This window comes from Lichenostomus cassidix, chromosome 12 (assembly GCF_008360975.1).
Source record: "Lichenostomus cassidix isolate B80296 chromosome 12, HeHo_3.0, whole genome shotgun sequence".
NCBI classification, from domain to species: Eukaryota; Metazoa; Chordata; class Aves; order Passeriformes; family Meliphagidae; genus Lichenostomus; species Lichenostomus cassidix.
The window spans coordinates 16,846,371-16,866,737 of record NC_139493.1 but is presented as its reverse complement, the minus strand read 5'-3'; the positions used below and the strand labels follow the sequence as shown (position 1 = coordinate 16,866,737).

The 20,367-nt window shown below is 36.7% G+C and overlaps 2 protein-coding genes across 2 annotated transcripts in view; one reads left to right on the top strand and one right to left on the bottom strand.

The window, feature by feature from the left end:
* Nucleotides 1–20,367, top strand: part of CENPP (centromere protein P) — a 111,815-nt gene that overhangs the window by 6,447 nt on the left and 85,001 nt on the right. The window contains exon 6 of the mRNA XM_085073032.1: nt 4,261–4,357. Coding sequence (XP_084929158.1) covers nt 4,261–4,357 — 97 coding nt within the window. The remainder of the gene's footprint in view (nt 1–4,260; nt 4,358–20,367) is intronic.
* On the bottom strand, nt 6,553–18,113 carry OGN (osteoglycin). The gene is made up of 7 exons (XM_085073030.1): nt 17,964–18,113; nt 17,079–17,331; nt 12,934–13,018; nt 10,736–10,894; nt 10,033–10,235; nt 9,351–9,446; nt 6,553–9,050 (listed from the first exon to the last, which is right to left on the bottom strand). Exons 2-7 carry the CDS (start codon nt 17,244–17,246, stop codon nt 8,880–8,882), a joined length of 882 nt encoding a protein of 293 aa, XP_084929156.1. The 5' UTR covers nt 17,247–17,331; nt 17,964–18,113; the 3' UTR covers nt 6,553–8,879.

Here is a 20,367-nt window from a genome sequence, read left to right as displayed (position 1 = left end):
TTCTTTTGTTTGCTATTATTTTTTGGACGTGGGGAGGGGAGAGGGAGGGCCAACAGATGAGTGAAGAGTCTGCACTGAAAACTGATTTTTTTTACTTAGGGGTTTTGAGATTTCCAAATAAATCTACTAAAGCTAGTGGTATAACTGGGAAGAGTAGTTGACTGCTCTCAAGTAGTGGGATTTAGAAGAGGAAATTGCTCTGTTTTATTCATGAGTATTTTATGGCAGTAGAAGTGTATTGGAACTTAATAGTCACACTGGAAAGGAATGTGTTGAAGTAGTGGCAGACTTTATTTCATCCTGGCTGGAGCACTGCTGTCTTGTCCCTGTCTCTTCTCCTTTTTCACCTTGTGCCAGTATTCATAAATAAACACAGGATTTCATGAATGGTAGAAGATGTCTGTAAAGCAAGCAGTGCTTTCTCCTGAGCCTCTCTTTGCAGGTGCCATCTGTTGCCTTGTGCCTAGAGATACCTTGCAGCCACTTGGCCAATAGGATCAGTGGGGTCATTTGGCTGAAATAATACTTTGGGGGATGGGGAACAACCCAACCTTGTTCCCCCACAACAACACCTTCAGATGTCATTTTTCCTGTGTGACTTGTGCTGGCCACAGTGTGTGTTGCCAGCGTAAGGCAGTGACTGTGGTGGGGCTGATGCTGACAATGACTGTTTTGAGAGCACCCCACTGTTCCATTGCCTGGTGCTGTGATCTCTCTTTATGACTTGCTTTCTCAATCCTCTTGCTAAGCCAATTCTTATTTCTTTCTCCATGTTATAATCCCCTCATGTTCGGTTTCAGACTTTTCCCAACCAGGCCTTTGTTCTTCAGTCTGCTCCTAAAGTCTTGGTTTCCTACCTCTTCCTTCTTTTTCCCTCCACTCTTGACCAGCTAAATCTGGTCTCCTGCTGTTTTGTTCATTTTCAGCCTCCCTACCATGTCTTCTTTTGCTTCCTTGGCCCAGTTTTGCCAAATCCATTATCTAGTTCTGTTCTGTCTCATCTCCTGGCTGGATTTTTTTTTTTCCTCCTCAGTTTTTTAAATTTTTTGGCTTCATTTTTTCTTCATAATGCGTGTCAGAAAATGGTCTTTAAGAGTAGCAGAGTTAAAAACTTGGCATTCAGTTCCTGCTTTGGAAGAAAACAGGAGAATACTAGAACACTTGAGCAATATCTTTTTAAAAGAAGCAAAATTCAGCAGTCTGTAGGTATTGCTGCAATAAAGAAGTGGTACATCTCTATATAAAAACAGTACATATTTTAAAAATGGGTACATTTTTATATAATTTCTTAAATATTTTGTGAAAGTAAGGGATGTATGCAAATGGAATCACAATATTTAGTTGTCTTTTTTATTTTATTTTACTTGTGACCCCTTTGCACCAGTTATACTTTTCTGGTGTCAAGAACCACAATATCTAAGAAAACTAGAAAATTCTAGTAAGCTCTTTCCCCTTTTTTTTTTTTTTTTTTACTTGACACCCCATTAATTGTTGGGTGAGTTAACCTTTGCATGGATTACTTAGGCAAATAGGAGATTTTATGCAGTATGAAAATTGCTCTTACTTTTTACTATCTATTTATAATCTGTAAGTCAGAATGCAGGATTTAGGAAATGTGCATTATATTAAATGATGCATGGATAAGGTATCTTGGAAATGTAAGGAAGCAGGAATTCTAGCCCCAGCTTTGAGTTGTGCTTTAGTTTTCCATGCTAATGTAGGAAGTCTTGCATTCTGCAGTGAGTTAAAATAGATTTCTTCTCTCAAAATAGCTAGAGGAATGTATTAAAGGAGGCTTAGGTACTTTTACAACAGTTGAATTTCTTACATAGTTCTGTGTTTTGTTGATATATTGAGAAAGTGAAAGGGTGTTTGGATGAAGAGTCCATGATTTTAACCTGATAGAGTTACTCTCTGCCTGAATATCCTTTTAGCTGGTTTTGGATGACTTCTCTGTAACATGGATGTTGGCATTGGAGATGAGTGTTTTCTGCTTCAAGTGGATTTTTGTAATGCTAAATTCTTTCAACATAAAAAAAATTGAATCTTGAATTTTACCATCCATTCTCTTATTACCTTGTTGTTTTATACCATGTTTTCTTGGTATTTTAGATTTTTTGGTAGGTGACTTCAGCATGAGGAATTAGGGCTCATTTATGCTAATTAGGAATTACTGTTAATGAGTAGATTAAATGCTGTGAGACAGTTCACTGGTGCTCTTCCGCAGTCTCTTACTCTTTTGCCAATACAAAAAGGCATGGATTTACATGCAGCTGTTCTTGCCAACACAGATTTCCCCCTTTTTAAATACTGAATCCTGTTTTCTATCTTGAATTTAGCCATTGAAGGTAAAAAAGTACCTACTCCGATGTTTTGGTTGACTAACTTCTACATTTGGAACTAGTTCTTTGAGATTCTAGCCAAAATTTTATGTTGATGATTTAGCCTTGAAAATTTTCACCTGCTGCATCACCTAAAAATGAATTTGAGAGGCAAAAAAAATAAATAAACTAAAGACAAGCTAAAACAAGGTTACAATGTTTGTGATAGTATTTTAAATAGAATAAAAGTGGATATTAATAAAAATTGCCAAGTTTTCCCAAAAGAATTTCAAGTATGTAGTTTTGCAACAAAACTTTGTGTTGCCCTGTCCCACGTGTGGAGGTTGAAAAAATCCAGTGCAGCTTGTGTGGAATCTGTTCACAGGCATGGAGATGTGGGCAGTTGTTACCAAGTCTCCACAGTTCCTATAGAATGTGTAGATTTTGAGATGTACAATTCTGAGCTGGGCTTAAAAACAGCTCCCCAGACCAGAGCTAATGAGCTATTGTAAATCAGTGTGTCTGTGTCCTTCCAGGGACTCAGTTTTCTCAGTGCTGCCAGCATTTTTTTTCATCTTGGCCTGATTTTGTTGGCAGCTATGACTACTGTGGTAACTTCCTTTAATGATGCTGTTCTTTCCAGGCTAGGATAAAATTTGTTTGGCTTTTCTTTTTAATTTTCAATATCTGAACGACCTTAATGTATTTTTTTTCCAGTTTCTTTGTGTAAGATGTTAAGGTTTGCTGTTCCTGTATATTAAATAGAGGTGCATTGGAGGCACAGTTCTCCCTGGAGAGGCTGAAATGACTTGTTAATACACTGTTGTAGCCATTCTGTAAATGCCTCAAATCTCTGCTCTCAGCTGTTCTGAAAATCCAAAAATAATAGCTAATCTCAAACAGTAAGGATGTTAAAAGTCAGACTTACAATTTAAATACTCTACCTTCCTGAAATACTCCCAAATATTAGTCAGGTATCTTCCTCAGTCAGGTTTTTTAAACTTGTAAAATCCTGTATTAGTATCCAAAATAAATATTTGTACTTTCAAAGCAGTGCTTGCCAGGTGTGCTTTGATGATGACTAACAGTCTGCTTCCTTTGACTGTGGCTTTATATCGACAGTGGCATAAAGCTTTTCACTTATGATTAAATAATCGTGTTGCTTCAGGTATTCTGACATGGAGTTTTTCTGGAATTTTGCATCCTTTGCATTCTTGCTGCATTTGTGTAGTAAAAGCTGCACACCCTTTACAATCTTTTTTCCTCCTTCCCCCAAAAACACTGGATGGATGTTTGGCTGCCTGACAGTTTGTCACCTTCCATTGTCTCTTCCTTTCTCCATCCTGATCCTTACATTACTAGAAACTTCTGCTCTGAAGAGAAGATCAAATCAAGATTTAACTGTCTAACAAAAGTATTGCTTTAGATTCCCTGTGTGATCAGGCTTCCTTACCTATTGAAGGTGCAAGGTTAATCTTGAAAATCTGACTGTCACGTGGGCAGAGGCAGATAACATGTTATGTAAAGAGTTAGTTGGATAGGACAAAGATTTTGGGAATATTTGAAAGTTAGTGATGCAGTTCATGAAATCTTACCAATTTTGCAGGTTCAAGCTATACTTTGCAACATCTTAGAATTTATTTATAAAATTAAGTGAACAAGAATAAAATCAAACTAAGATTTTGCAGGTGATGACTTTGTTCCCACATTTTACATGTAAGTCCAACATTGTAAGCACTGATTTAGAAATGTGTTCTTCAACTTCTTTTTCAATAATTATGCTACAGCCTTTTTTTCAGCTTTGTCATTATTATTTTGGGTGATTTCTGGCTTCACATTCAAACAATACTATCAAATTAAGAAAAAAATATGAATTTTAGGCTGTAGAATTGATATATCTGATTAAGACTGGGTTAAGCAATATATTTCTGTTTTCTAGAACTGAAGAACATGGAAATCTTCTAACATTTTTCAGAAGCCTTTCAACTTATGCTGAGTGGCATGAACATCGCAGATGCACCTTCCAGCATTTCAAGGTAGTGTCTGTCAAGCCTTTATTTATTAGTACAATATTTATTGCTTTAAGTAGTTCATTGAGACAGAGCATTGGAGGTGAAACTAGCTGTCTTTAGCAGAATATGGGATCTTCATTTGGTACATGATGGTGAAGAGTATTTTAGCTAAAAATTTGTGCTGTGTTCAAGGGGCAATTGAGCAGCAATTGCTATGTTTCTCATGGGTGGAGGAAAATAAGACTGTGCCTTTCTGTAAAGGGAGTAAGACAGTTTGCATTGGTATTATATTTTATTTTGATTGTAAAGAAATGGGAAAAAGAAGAAATTAAAAGAAAATAACACTTGTAGTCTTTGGCACATAAGTGTTGTTTTTGAAGGATTAGAGCTGTTTCTCTTGAAGATGTGTCAGCATGTGGTTGGGCCACAGCACTTTCAGTTCTGGAGTGTTCTACTGGTATGGGAAATAAACTTCCTCCCTCCTAACTGGAACATAGTATTTGAATTTAGTTTCAAATTATCGGTATTTGGCTTGTTTGTTTTGGCTTTGTGCTGGTTTTAAGATAAACAGCTAATCCTTGGAGTAAAAATACTACAGTCTTGCAGACACAGAACATCTGACATGATGCTTTCTGTTAGAGGAGGATGTTTAGCTTAATTGTTTGTGGTTTGTTAGCTGAGTTTTATTTACCTCAAGAATTTACTGTCATTAAAGTCAACACTCTCTTTAGTTTTCAGCTGTAGTATCAAGTGGGAACTGCATTGTTTTCTATTTTTTGAATCTTTTAGGCCTTTCAGTTCTGTGCCAGATCAATCTATTTCTATTATCCAATCAACCAGAATAGACAAAAAAAGAGTTCTGTTTTCTGATAATGTTAAAAAAAATCCAGTCCTCAGCTGAGCAATAAACTGGCATTGTTAATCCTGCTGGCTTTTGTATAAGGGCTTTTCTCTAATCCTTCTATAGAAAAGGTAGAGTACCAAGGGCTTTAGGGCTTTATAATTTTTTTTTTCCAGCTTCACTTGATGCTTTTTGATCCTTAGTTCAGCAAGCACTGTGGTTTCTGGGACAGTGAGTTGGTGAACTGTTGTAAATATTTATAATTTTAAAATATAATAAAAGATGAAAAAAATGAAAGGGAGAACCGTTTGGAGACTATTTTTAAATTGTTATGTAAGCAGTTTTTTAGAAGTATTTGTTCAAATGTTGAGTATAAACAATTAAATTATCTACTAATTGCTAAAAGATGTGTGAAGATAATTCACTGAAAGCATGTTACAGGTTTGTCAATATTACAGATGTTCTTTCTAAAGGTATTTGTATTTCCATGGACAAAGACAAGGATAAAGTTGAAAGGCAAACCAATTTGGGAGAACATTTACCAAATATGGTAGACTGTGTGCTTATGAAGAGTATTTTAGGCCTTCTTATTTCAGCTAGCATTACTAATGATTTCTTTTAGAAACAGAAGACATCCTCAGGTAAGAGAACTAATAAAAAGGTTCAAAGATCAGATTTGACAATTCAAATATAACTAGATTGCCAAGGAGAATATGTATTTGTCATTTAATGTTTTTAGTAAATTGTGTGAAAACAATTAGATGTATGTTAATATATGCGTAAAAACAACTCAAGTGTCTATCCTGTTAATATTCACACTCATACAACATTAAAAATGAGTCTGTCACCTCTGTATTTATTTCTTCCCCCTACTTGCTCTCTGGACTGCAAGTATATAGGCAGGTAACCCTACACTGTTTTGCAGAGAAGAATGTTTGGGGTGGTTTTTAGCTTTTCTAATTATCTGTTATTTAAAAGAAAACTGCCAAGGCTTCTAAACAGAAATAGACAGTGTTTCTGATATTTTCTTCAGAATGTAGTGTAAAAACACCAAAGGTAGCTTATGTTTTCTTTCTTGTTTTGGTACTTGAGAAGAAAGGGATAATGTAGAAGTGAATGAATCCTTCAAGTCATATTGAACGTTTGAGACTAATGACAATTAAAGGTAGTGCTTTAAATAGATTTTGAAGGAGCAAATGAAATGTTCTCCCAGTATTCTGTACGCAGATCTTGCTATTGTCGCAATAAATATGTCTGTAAAATGGATTTACATCTGCAAATAATCTTCTAATCTTAGTCTGCTGTAAGGCTGAACAATTGAAACATGCTGGCAATACTGGAAGAGCAGATTGTTGAAGCTGATACTGATAAACCAGAAAAAAATTCAAGTTTTATTGGAAATACAGAACAGAAATGAGTGATAGGAAAAAAATAGAATGGTTTACATTCAGCTTGATATTAGTACTGGTCACACAAATAGGAGGTGGAAATCCTCCCTACTGAAGTCCTTCTCACTTCATGTTTTGATTAACTTGCTATGAATGGGGAAAGGGAAGTAAAACTTCAGATAACTTGGTGACTGCATGAGGCATTCAGAAGGTACTACTTGTCTGCTTTGGTTTGCTCACAAAGTATTAAGAGCATTAATTAGCATTACTGATGATAGTGTGTTTCAAAAATATATACAACATTTTAATGTAAAGTTAATAGTGTGGTAGTGGGTAGGTCTTAGAATGTTAACATGTGTGTATATATTACAAAAATGTGCATATATTTGTTATATGCATTTTTGGTGATATTTACTGGTCCTGTTAATACTGGAAATAGCTTGTTTTAGTAGTAATGATTTGTGATGAGAATAGGATCAGAGGCTGCTGCTTATGTAACATTATTACGCTTAAAGCTGTGTTTTTTCCAGTTATTTATCATTAGAGGCATGAGAGAATTGATAGTTTTAGTTTTTTCCCATTAGAAATTTGGCTTGACATTGGAATGTATTTTTACATGCTTTGAAGTTGTTTTGTATGTTTTGCTAAAAATCTGGAAACATCAAAGTTTTATGATTTATGTGGAAAAATGAAAACCAAGTATTGCTGCTGGACTTGGTTTTGTTCTCAATTAAGATAATGGAATTTCCTTCTTGTTACACTAAATAACTTAAATGGAAAATATTGGGAATTGCTATGGTTTTCTTGGGTAACAGATTCAGGGCAAAAATACATGTTCAGAATTAAGTGGGCATCAATTCCCCATAGCACAAGCACTAAGAAATCAAGGCTTAGCTAAATAAGATAAAACTAATACAAAATATCTTGTAAAATCAATATTCTAGATGTAGTGATACGTTATCATGCATTTGATGCTTAACTATTTCTACAAATTAGGAATCTATACTAGCTTCAAAATTAGTACAAAGTTGATGTGGTAATAGTAACTAGCACACCTTTGGCATTCATTTGTCTAGAGGGTTTGCACCTGTGGTAGGTATTTGAGGGGAGAAACTGGATGTCAAATGTATAGTTGTGGAATTAAAAACATTGTGCCCTTTTTCAGTTATGTCTAGTTTTAGATAAACTGACTGTCAAGGCCTGCACATGTCAATTTCTGTTTATAATATGCTGCGTAGTTTAAAGTAGTTGAGTGAAATGATGTTTGAAGTTAACCCTGATTTCAGATTAATGATAGACTAGACTTTTCTTTTTAATTTAAAAATCTGTTTTGATTATTCCCTGATGATCAGGAGTGTTGTTGTACAAGGGTAATTGTTTCTTTGCACTCACATCTAGATGAAGTCATACTTATTTGCAGCTAAAAACATGAATTTAGCTTTGCTGTTAGTTGTATTGGGACATTTCCTGTGGAGCCATGGATTGATCTACATCATTAGTTAATAACTAAAATATTTGAGTCTACTAGACTGTGTTAGACCGTTGTTTTAAAATGGGAAGCTGGTGTTGCAAAAACAGCTCTTGTAAGAACAGCTCAGCAGAGCATAAATCTTTCACTTTAAAATACCTTGTGTAAAAATAAAACATATTTTCAAAGCAAAATAGTAGAAGGACATTTAAAACATCTTTGAAAAGTTCTAGTTGCTATGTTGCTTGGTGTACTAAACCTAAATAGGAGTTATTCTCATTTACCACAAATCAAATTTTTAAGGAGTGTTAATGAATTTAAGCTTTCAGAGTTCTGTTTCTAGACACAGCTTTTCTCATATGCATCTTCATCCAATACACTCTTGAAGGTCAACTGAAAAGACTTAATTTCAGATTAAAAGAGTGAGATTGGAATTAACAAGTATTTTTCCTCTTTGGCTTGCTCAAAAATATTTTGCATTTATCTGAAAGTAAAATGTGGTGATTGTTCTAAGTGCTGGTAAAGAATGAGAACAAGCAGTTTTGTGTGATTTTGCCTAAAGATTACATGGTGAAATAGAAGTTGAGAAGATGTGTGTGCATATATGTCTATTTTTGCACTTTCATTAACAGAATAGATTCTGAAAGCATGAGGGACACTGTAACTACTAAAGTGACTGGTTTGAAATGGGTATTTCAGAGGACAACTACATTTCAACATAGCAGAATGTCCTGGGTACACAGGGAAAAGAGCATTAGTAAGGGAGAGAATATGAACTTGTAAACAGAGGAAGAAATGATCTCTTGGTACCATGCCTGGGTTTTGGTGTGTGGAATTACACGAGCAGTGCTAGTAGTAGGTTCCCACGGGCAGCATCCTCAGGCAGTTGAAGGCATTAACGTGCTTTGCCAGGACAATGGGATTGCCTTCCATCCTTATCTCATCCATCCGTGTGCGGATGTAGCGCGTGTTGTTGGACTTGCAGAATGTGTCATCTGTGATGGTGGTGATGTTGTTGTACTGCAAAAGAAAACATTTTAATAAACAGATACATACACGCATATGTTCAATGCATTGTTGGTAAAAGATTATGGCTTATTCTTGCCGTTTCCTATCCCTGACACACAGAAACCAACAATAAATCCTTGCATGGGAATTAGCAACTTCTGGATGGCGTAGCCTTATAGATTAGAGGTTTTATTCTGAGGAGCATTGGAAAACTGTAGTGGGAAGTGTTTTAAAAGAGAGTAAGTCTGGTTTGGAGTGTGTAACTACTTGGGCTTTTCCTAAGAGAACGTTAAGGAAATCCTTTGGGAATACCTGAAGGTGAAGAATGCGCAGACTCTCTGGTAAGTTCAGGGGAACAGATTCCAGTGCGTTGTGTCCTAAGTAGAGGTAGGCCAAATTTGTGAGCTTCTGTTAAAAAGAAAGAGAGGTTACTAATGCTGGTATTGCTTGAGGTAAAGTAACTCATGCCTGGTACAAGACACCAGTAATTTTTTCTTATCACATAGTCTGTAGACTGATGTAACAAAAAACATTCTTTTGCTGTGAATGTTATGTTCTGTTTTTTCAAGAAATTCATAGAACAGACCTTCTGTGTTTGGGAAATATCAGTGTCAGCATGCTGGTTATAAAATTTGAGACCACTATAAAGCACTACATATATTGTTAATTAGCATTTCTGTGGTGCACAGAACTGTACTAGAACCATCATTTTTGGGGTTTTTTTTCCATGTAAGACAGAAAGGAAGTAGGTATTTCATAGAAATAGAGATATTTCATAGAAAATTCTTTTTTACATGAAGGACATGAGAGTCAGTGCACAAATAACTGATATTCCAGAGTGCCTTAAAAGCAAAGCAAAAGCTGGAAAGCTGCTTCATTGTAGTTTGCTTCTTAGATTACAAAAAATACAGAAAAATAATGTGGTGGCAGACTGAATAGTCTGGTTACTAGTTTTGTTTACTTTGGTTACCTAAATTATTGGGTTTTCCCTTACCTTGAAAGCATTTGCTTTGATTCCTCTGCTCTTGATTCTGTTTTGGTTTGCATTAAACGTTGTTAGTTTGGGAGGTAGAACAGGAAGTTTCATAAGTCGATTTTCAGCAAGAGAAAGTTCTTCCAACAGCAGAAGCTTTGAAAAGGCTCCATCTTCTATTTCTTCTATCCTATTTCCACTAAAATCAATTCTTTTCAAGGTAGCTTTACAAAAGAAATGGAAAGCTAAGTATTGACTTTATTAATGACATGGCATGTGAAATGTGTATGGCTGTATATGTTAAATGATATATTGTTAGCTGCAGCATCCAAATTGTGATCTACAAATGCAAATACTACTAAACTATGGATTAAACTGTCATTTGGGTTTTTCAATTTAAGGCCATGAGAAAAGAAAAGAAAGGGGAAATACTCTGGATCTTTTTTTTTTTTTGTCTTGGAAGACTATTATTTCCGATATCTGTAGAATTTGTCATGCTGTAGAGTGAGATAGCTAGGGTAGCTGTCCATGGAGCATTTGAAGGAAAAATAATGCCCTCGTCATTTAAGACTGGCTGGGATGCAGAAGTGAATTTTATTTTTAGCAATCTGCTCTTTCCCCAATTGTTTGGGTGCATTAAGACGTTTACATGGTTCAAGTAGTGTTTCCATTTTGCCTACAGTTCCTATTCTGAAACAGAAATGGAAATTGGGGTGCCACTTACTAATGTCAGCAAAGTCTGAGGCTGCAATCCTTTTGATCTTGTTGAAGCGAGCATAAAGATAAGCAGTTTCCTTGGGCAGGGGTGGCACAGCCTCGATGTCGATCTCCTCGCAGTACACAGAGCCGCTCAGGCAAACACACAGCAAACACGTGGGCAGGTCTGAGAGCAAGGGGGGTTGAGCAAACTGTTACAACTTACTCAAGTCACTGCAGCTCGATTATTCAAACTAAACTAGAGTTTTCTCTAGTATCTTTTAAGATTTCCCATTGTTAGGTTGTTCAAAGATTCTATTTGTATCAAGTTCTGAAAATATGTAATATTCTGAACTGCTTGGGCTTTTTGTTCTTTTTATTGTGCATGATTTCCCTGTGTGTAATCTCTGTTCTTATCTGAACATGTGAAATGCTATTAATCAACCTGAATTCAGTTTAAGTCTTTAGTTGGCTAAGAGTATTGTGAACGTGACAGCTGCAAGTCTATGACCATGTTAAATATCTCATTTGGAACCATTCTTTAAAAAACAGAAATCCACAAGGAGAAACAGCTGGCAGTGCATGCATTTGGGACTATAACTGCATTGGAGCATTTCTGGCAGGTCACACATTATCTATTCTCTGTTATTCCTAGCTACTCTTTTGTCTAAACCTTTTGATAAAAACTCCAGCAATTATGTCTTTATATTATTTTTACAGAACTATAGAATGGTTTGGGTTGGAAAGGATCCTAAAGATAGTCTCTTTCCAACCCCCTAACACAGACAGGGACACCTTCCACTAGACCAGGGTGCTTAGAGCCCTGTGGACAATCTCTATCAGTTTTATGCTGAGAAATTTTTACAGCTGTTCTTTTAATTAAAAGAGAGAAGCTTTTTCAATGCAGTTTAAGACCAACATGGCTTGTCCTGTTCCCTGTGGACATTAGTAAAGTATTAGTAATTTCTGCTTTGCTTTGGTGTTTTATGCCAGCAGTATTCAAATACAAATAATGACTGGGGCTTTGAATCCAGTTTTGTCACCAATGCTGTGTCCTGTGCTGTGTGTTCTGTATTTTGAGACTTTTGGTTGGCTTCCGCCTTGGTCTGTCTGCAGTGCAGACAGCAGGGTCATTCCCCTGGGTAGTTGTCCCTACATAGCAAAATAGGATCTTCTACAACCAGTGAGGAGTTACAGAAGCAGCTGGTCAATACTGGGATGCCAACCCAGTACATTACAGTAATTCTCTTTTTCTTACAGCAGTACTGCAGAGAACAGAATGAAGACTTTGAGGTTTAGCTTTGTGAATATCATCATTTTTAGGCTTCAGAATACTGCCCTACTTGTCTGGGGTTTTTTATTTATTGGCTTGTTTTTCATATGTTCTTGTAGGAAATGGAAAATGTTTGTCAAACAATGTTGTCACTGTTAAAAAGACAGCAGTTTTTATGCTTGTCTGTCTAGAAGCTCTGACATTCTTGGACACTTGTTTAGCTTTTGACAGGGCCTTGTTCACAGGTGCTGCTTGATGATAATTTCCCTTGAATGCGCACTTTGATGTAGACTAACAGTCCAGTAGTCTTGCTGAATCATCAATTATTTTTGGAAGTTTAGATCACAGACACACAAAATATGTGTGTCTTTCTCACTGCTCTGTTTGGCAGAGAAACTTTGTTCCTTTCATGTGTAGAGAGCATTGGGGCTTGTTAGGAGAAACCTGGACATTTACCTAAGAGCCTGTAGGAAACTTTGGCTAGTGAAGAATGTTCCTGATCTGTTTTCAACATTGACCTCCCTGATCATCAGCTGTAAACTTTGAGAATAGCCACTTCTTGAGAGAAATCTACTGAAAAACTCAACATATCTTATTTCATCATCATTTGGGTAAACTGTGGAACTTAATGGGGGGGTGTATTTTGTTTTTCTTGTTTGTCTTGCCTAACTTATTTAACTTGGGTATGTCTCAATGGGAAATATGACTGGGTAAGTCTGGAGGGATTCTTACAAGCTGTGCTTTGTATATTCAGAGTTTACCTGAGGATCCTTTAAAATTTTCTGCCTGCTTCATCAGAAGTTAGAAGATTTTCCACAGGAGATATGAAAGATATTCACAAATGAAAAGATTAATTCTATAGCATTTGTTATCCTTCACACACTAGATTTGCATATTAAAATATGTTCTGTTGGAGAGCTTAGACATGACAATATTCATATCAGTTAACTTACTTGTATCCTTTGTTGGTGGGACATCGAGTTGGCTGTCATCCCTTTTCAGCCTTAGGGAAGTGTCAAGAGAAATGTTTGTTCCATCCTTTGTGAGAGAGCAAATGTTACTTTAAAACACAAACCCCAAACAAAAAGCCACAGAGCATTAGGAGGATCTGAAATAACATCTTTTTAAAGTGAGCTTCCTACAACATAACTCCTTATGGCACCCAATTTTTAAAATATTCTTACAGGTTACTGATGTTGATGTATTGTCACTTTCATGCATGAACTATGCACTCTGGAAGGCAAGAAGGGAAGGTGCTGCCAGTGCTCTTTAGAAAACTCAAGTTCTTTGGGAAAGGACAAAAGACACAAAATAAAAATAGAAAATATAGACTACATGGTGGGAGGGAATATGTAAATGGTAGGTGTTTACATGCAGTGGAGTTTTGAAGATCAATTTTTTGCATATCATGCAAAATTCAATATTATTTTTGTGAGTTTGTGTTTTGTTGTTGTTTTACCCAAATAATCTCAGTAAAATGACTGAGAGGTCCTTGCATTTAAAGCTATTCACAATGTCCCCTGAAGATATTCATTGCATCTTTTCACTTGCGGGACAACTTAGTTTATCAACAATTTATTGCAGGTACTGGCTGAAATTGAGTAATTTGTTTCCATGAACTGCATGTATGTCTGTGAGCTGCTAACAGAAAGGGCCTCCTTTCTGTGATGCTGGGAACAGCAGTTAGGTTTTTATTGTATGCTGGAGGAATTTTAGAAACTACCTATTCTCACTATAATTAAAATATAGCTACAGTGGCCTATACTGTGATTTGCATGTATGAAAGTTTATGGGATTTCAGGTTGACTGTGGCAGTTGTTTTTCGCTTGCATCATTGGTTTAGGGTTTCGGGTTTTTGTTTTTTTAATGGGGAGTATTCGTAGGACGGAACAAGACAATATGTTTTTTGGTGTGCGTGGCTATTGGAAACACATGCAGGAAAGACCATTATGAGATGTGGAAGATGTTTTGCTTTAAATGTACTTAAGGATCAGGCCCTGGCAGGAGCCCAGTGCTCTGTTGGAGAGCTCTTTGTATGCTGGGAGTGCTGACAAGTGAACCCCTTTTAGTTTTTTTAGTCCCTCCACACTCCCCTCCTTCAGGCACACAGATAGTTCATCTGTAAGAGCAGTGTGCAAGTAAGAGCTTTCCAGCTACTTCTGATACTGTCTTTGATTTGGTATTTTGTTGCTTGCGTATACTTTACTGTGGGAATTTTTGTATTCTGCAAAACAAACCCCTCAGGCTTGACAGAAAGCCTGAGAAACAAATATCTTGGCCAGCCTCTGTCATTTTGACCCCTTTTTAGCCTGTGAATCATCCGTCCCTTGGCTCTTCCCTGCGTCTGCCTCTCCAGACTCTGGCTCTTGTTTGGGCTAGGTTGGTTTGCCCGAGTGGAGTTTTAGGTTCTCAGGATGCTGGCAGCAGTGTGGCCATGCTGGGTGGAGAGAAGCTGGGGGTGTCAGCTCGACAGCAAATGTTACAGCAGCTTTCTGCAGGAGGATTTAGCTCACATAGGTGTGTTGATTAGGCACATGAAGATGTGGAGTTTGAGGACCGAAGTGTCTGTGCCAGTAGAGACTTCTGAGTGCATGGACTGGTAATGAACAGCTGCACTTGTTTGGCTGCAGCTGGTTTGGCTGCTGAGGGACACTTAATGACATCTGCTGACACAGCTTATCTGTCCCAGGTGTAGATTTCCAGCACAGTCCCTACTTGAGCCATCAAAGAGTCTGCATGGTGCTTCTTAGCAGAATGCAATGTACCACTAATCTCTGCCAGCAGGAAGTGTCAGAAAAAATGAAAATTGATAATTTGCACAATACCATTAAAATCTTGAAATTAAAAAATGTTTGCTGATCAGCTACGGAAATTCCTAACCATGGAGTATCAGTGCAGAAGATTGTTTGGATTATAACCACAAGTTCATTACTTGCATATGTAAGGAATGCACTGAAGGAATATTGGCATACTTACATACTTAAATTCCACCTGCCTCTTGCACTTCACAGACAAGAACTACCCATAGAAAGCCACACTAACACTTTACATGTAAATATTTTAACCATCCTCAAATTTCTGCAAAATAAGTGATTCATTTTATCACACAAAGATCTGTAAAGCTGGTAGTTTATACTCAATGAAATGAGTTAATCCAGATGTGAGACACTATCTAATTGGGTCGTTCTGTTCTCTTGTGGAAATGAAGATTTTGTGGTTTAAATTGCCAAAATTTTATTCAAGACTGGAGTGACTGTGGTTTCAAATAATTATAGTAATAAATTTCTTCTGGTATTTTTAGTGAAAACCTTTTCTAACTGCATGTTCAAGCATACAGTAAGGAGTTAAGTTTATGTGCAAGATAGTTTTCTGACTGGGCATGCTTGAGGAAACGTTTGGCACGCATTTCAGTTCCAGTTAACACTTGGAATATTGAGGGAGTAGAATTTGTACAATAAATGAATAGAAGATCTGTTTGTGCACCCCATGATTTAAACAGGGAACCCTGGCACTTGTATCGACATAGTTGTTGCACATAAGGAACTCATTTATAATTTTGCAATGAAAACATGTCAATGGAGAGCTGACCTGATGGAAATAATGACCAACTACGTTCCTAGAATTATCCTAAGCAGAACTGTTGGCCTTCGGAAGACCTCCAGCTTATAGCACTGCCAGGAGGACTTTGATTTGTCTGTGGCACATCTCTTGGCACCATTTCCATGTAGGTATACTCCTTGTTGTTCCTCTACTGAAACAAGCAGCAATCTTCTGCAAACAATTTCTTAATGAGTGTCATCTGATTCTGTGCCTAGCTGGTTAAAGTTAGCAGGTTTATTATTTTTTAAAAACTTAGTTCTGAGTGGATAGTCACCGATTAGTTGAGAGTCATTTATATAGTGCCTTTTTCATGGGTTTGTGAAAACATGTTACTTCATCACTGTGGCAGATGGCAGATTTTAAAATAGTTTAGACTTTTTAAAATATAAATATGTAGCTGTTTTAGTTCAACAGTGGAAAGCTGTACTTTAGATAGAATTTGGAAACATTAAAAAAGTATACAAAAGTGATTCTTCTATATTTGGTCTGCAATTTTTTACTATCTTTTGCTGCTGTCTTATTTTTCTTGCTTATCAGACTTCATTATTGTAGCAAGTACAGTTAATACTAATGAAAACCTCCTTGAGCTTTTCATACTGGGCTGTTACCACTTGGTTTGGACCTGTGGTATTTTCCTTGGCAAATACTCTTGGGACAATTGCTGCTGGTTTTTCTCTCTGATCAGTGTTTTATCTCCTCTCAATGTGTACTGGTTAGGTCTGAAGAGAGGTGCAAGGTTTGTAATTGTCTCTGGCAGCTGAGGCTGTGGTACTTCTCTTAATTCTCCCCTGGCTTTGTGTCTTCTGTTTTTGTGTTGAAATTAAGAGGCAGGACTGTGGAGCACCCAGCAAAAACATTGTTGGGAGATGCTGGTGAGTGCACTGAGATACCGGGAATACTGCCTTTATTAAGCCCCTCAAAGTGTTAATGGTGTAGATGATTCCTGCAGCACTGGACATTCCAGAGAACTTCAGGACTGCTGAAGTGTTGAATTGTAAAACACCAAAACCACCCACCCCTAAAAAACTGAGGCAACAAACCTGATAATTTGGCAAGTCAGAAGAGAAGAGAAACTGTGGCTTACACTGGCAGGTTCTGTTCAATAAAATGTGGGGTTCCAATTACTACTTTGACATTAAAAAATCACTTGTTTTTAAGCAAACTTACTGAGTTCATACAACGTTGTTCAAACTGTTGAGCTAGTAATTAATAGATCTTATTGTTGAAGCTGTTATGACTGTAGGCACATAGGAACAGCAGAGTTAAAATGATGCTTTAGCCTTATTTGTGCAAGCCTGCCTTCTGTGGCTTACTCAGACTGTAGCAAGGGCAATATTTTTGTGGTTTTAGTTTGAGTGGCTTTCCCTGTGTCTGAACCCACTGTATGTTTTCCTGTATTCTTAGACTTTTCCATAAAACTCACATGCAAGCACATAACACCTCTTTTATATAATGCTTAGCAGTTAAAAACATTAAAATGAAAATATAAATATAATACCTTTCTTATATCCTTGGATTGCATTTCATAATCCTGTTGGGTCAGGCTTTCCATGGAAACATCTGTCTCATACTCATAAAACTGGAGTGATTCTTGCTGTAGAGGTGGTGCTGGATTTACCAAAGGTACAAACACAAACAAAAAAATAGTAGCCTGCAAAGTCTCCATTCTTGCCCAGAACAATGTATGTGGCTTTCAGTGAGCTGGTGAAGATCTGCTCGTGCCTGGACTCTGGAGAACACTTTCTTTGGGACTGGAAACGAAAATGCAATCCGTCAAAACAATATTTAAAGCCTAGAGGACTTGTTGGCAGGGGTTTCTAACACATAAGGAACATGGAACAACTTTTAACTCTTGATATCCTTTAATTAGACTCTAACTTTATAAAGCTTGTTCTTAACATCAGAAGAAACTGGGAAATAATAAACATTTTCCCATTAATAAGGCAGATATTATCTTTAATGTATTTGCTTGTTTCCCAGTATGTTATCTTTGTTAAAAGCAAGAGGATTTTGTAAATTTATGAAACATTTGGCATGTATGTAGGTGAACTGATTAAAATATGAGAGGTTCAAATGCATTTTTCTTGATTGTCAAAACAAGGATTTTCAAACCTAAATGCTCTGTAACAGTAACTTCTCATTGTCTTTTACTTTACATTTGAGACTAAAGAAGAGAAGGCAACTTATATCCTCAGAATATTTTACAGGTTGTGCACTTCTCAGGCAGGAAAGGGGGAAGAGGCTGCAAGCATAATCTTTGAAACATTACAAATATGCATGCAATATTTAAAAAAATAAACCTTTGCACAGCATTTTCTTCCTCTTTACTGTAGTTTTATTTAAGTTCTAGGTTAATATACATTTAAGGAAAAAGTCCACCTACCTTTTAAGCAGATTCCAAGCTCTTCAGTGAAAAAACAGATATCCTTATCTATACTTACTCTTTTGTCAATGCACTTTAGGTTAAAGTTATGAATTAGATCCAAATTGTTGAAATGAATACTCTCTCAAAGTTTGACAGTCTGAAGAGTGCTTTCCATGGGGTATAAATGCTTTGCCAGCATTCTCTCCCCAGGGTGAGAGGTAATATCCTGGAGCAGGGGGTTGTGCTTTGCATAACATTTGCAAATGCTAAGTGTAGATCATCCTCCTTTTGGTGTTCCTTGTTAAAATGGCAGCTTTCTGCTTTGTGGTGATTTGCTCTTTATAATTGCTAAGGCTTTTTCTGTAAATCAAATATTAATTGTGCAAACTGGAAGTTTAATAAGGCATGTGTTATCCATTTTGTGAAATGCTTCAGCTAAGAGACAAAGCAGCTGCTTTCTGAGACAGAGGTAGAGCCAAAACACAACGTCTGCTGTATTAGTCACATTTTGTGAATAGTAAAATGTTTTATTACAAGTTGTATATGTTTTAAAGAAGTTTCACCTTCCTATGGAATGGAAACTTTTCAGTCTGAAGAGTTCTGGAAAAATATTCTTTGGAACTTGTGTTTGTGTTGATTTTTAGACAATCACTGTCTAATTGCCTCATTAATTGACTTATTAGACAGTTTATTGAAAAATTGGTTCCACAATAAATGCTTGCTTGGAGTAAAGGTCTGTTTCAATTTTATAGATAGCTCAGTAAACGCTGTCCAGGTGTAGAATTTCCATCTGAACTATGAGCAGCAGTTTTCTGGATTTGTAACGCATTTCTTCCTCCCCCATCCTTTTCCTCATTATGAATTTTTGGCAGTCAGCACAAATGGGAGACAGATGACCAACTTTGAAAGTTTATAGAGTAGCTTTCTCAAGTCTTTAAAAAGTATGTAGCAATAAAATCTAGTGGGAATATATCCAGATTTACATTTCTCTTTTATTGTCATACGTTTTTGTCCCTTTTTTTTTTCTAGAGTAATATTGGTGATAAACTGTGGACCTCTTGGTTTAGTTTTAAGTGCTGCCTTGTTTGGCAGCCAAATGTCTGTAATAAATCTGGAGATTGGAGAGTGACTACAGCCAGTTACTCTCTAAAATCTTTTTGGGTTTATAATCCTACCAGTTTCTGAAGTTATTAGGATTTTATAAAAATATTTGTAGTTTAGTTCATTTGCAAATTTAACAATGTGGTCGTTTGGACTTGAAGCTTGCTCTAGGATAATACTGTAATGATATAATGGAGATGTGAAAGGAAGAGGCTCAGTAATAATGGAAATTGGGCCCTGAATCCCATTGGATGCTATTCTCCTGAACAATAAGGACACCAGGAGTTTGGAAGTGGTTAAATAAGTTGCAGTGTCAGTACCATCTTACCATCCTTCCTGGCTTAATGCATGTCTGGGAAGTAGTGACACAGCTCTGCTTTTTATTTACCCTTTCCAGCTGTTGCCCCTCTGCCAAACATCCAGGTTAACATTTCCTCTGTCTCTGGGGCATCCAACTGTTTTCAATGCCTGAATAGTAAAAGTATAACTATTCTGAGGGACAAAAAATATTAAGTATTGAAGCTGAAAGCAAGAGATAAAATATTAAATATATTTTTTATATTTTCATGATAATTTATTTCATAAGTACTGAAATCCTAGCTTTCACAGCTATGTACATAGAATGTCTTAGGAATAGCGTTATCTTTTCCTTATATACGACAGCTTAAAAAAATGAGGGAAAATTACTAGATAAATGAAGCCTTGAAAATACAGGAAGTGTTCATTCAAGGAAACTCTCGTTTGTTTTGAGCTGCAAGGGGAGAAGAGGCTCCTAATTGTTAGACAGCCTCAGGAACAGCTTCTGCACAAAACATTGTGAAAAGTCTGTGTTCATCAGGGTCACAAGATAGCGGTTGTGTGCTTATCACAAAAAGGCTGTGGTGTGTATACTCAGTGTAATACAAGCACTTCTCAGAAACTCATGAATACTTCCTTCCAGATACATTCAAAGAGTGAGATGTTAAGTAGTTCATCTGGCATGATGTCATCAGAGGGTAGCTTCCAGTGCCAAGTAAAGTCTTGTCCTGTTTTTTGTCTGCCTTGTCATCCCTTGTGTCAGGAAGAAGAAAATGTATCAGCAAATAATGTCAGAGAAAACCAGTTTTTATCTGAGCATGTGCCAGATGCTCAGATCAGCACGGGGATGGGGATGGTAGAAGTGGCTGCAAACAAGGAACGGGAGTATTATTCCTGCTCAGAGTGACTAGAAATAACCACAATATCCAAATCATGTGAGATGAAATATGTGGTTCATATGCATTGGCAGTAGGAGAGCTCACAGGAAATACCCTGGCAAGCAGAGAGAGCTTTCTAGGCACTG

Bases quoted from the DNA above. Each gene is read 5' to 3' on its own strand.
- OGN (XM_085073030.1), bottom strand. From the start codon at position 17,246: ATGGAGACTTTGCAGGCTACTATTTTTTTGTTTGTGTTTGTACCTTTG. The intron at 13,019-17,078 runs GTATTATATTTA...TCTCTCACAAAG, and splicing joins AATCCAAGGATATAAGAAAG to GATGGAACAAACATTTCTCT. The intron at 10,895-12,933 runs GTAAGTTAACTG...CCTTGCTCTCAG, and splicing joins CCCACCAACAAAGGATACAA to ACCTGCCCACGTGTTTGCTG.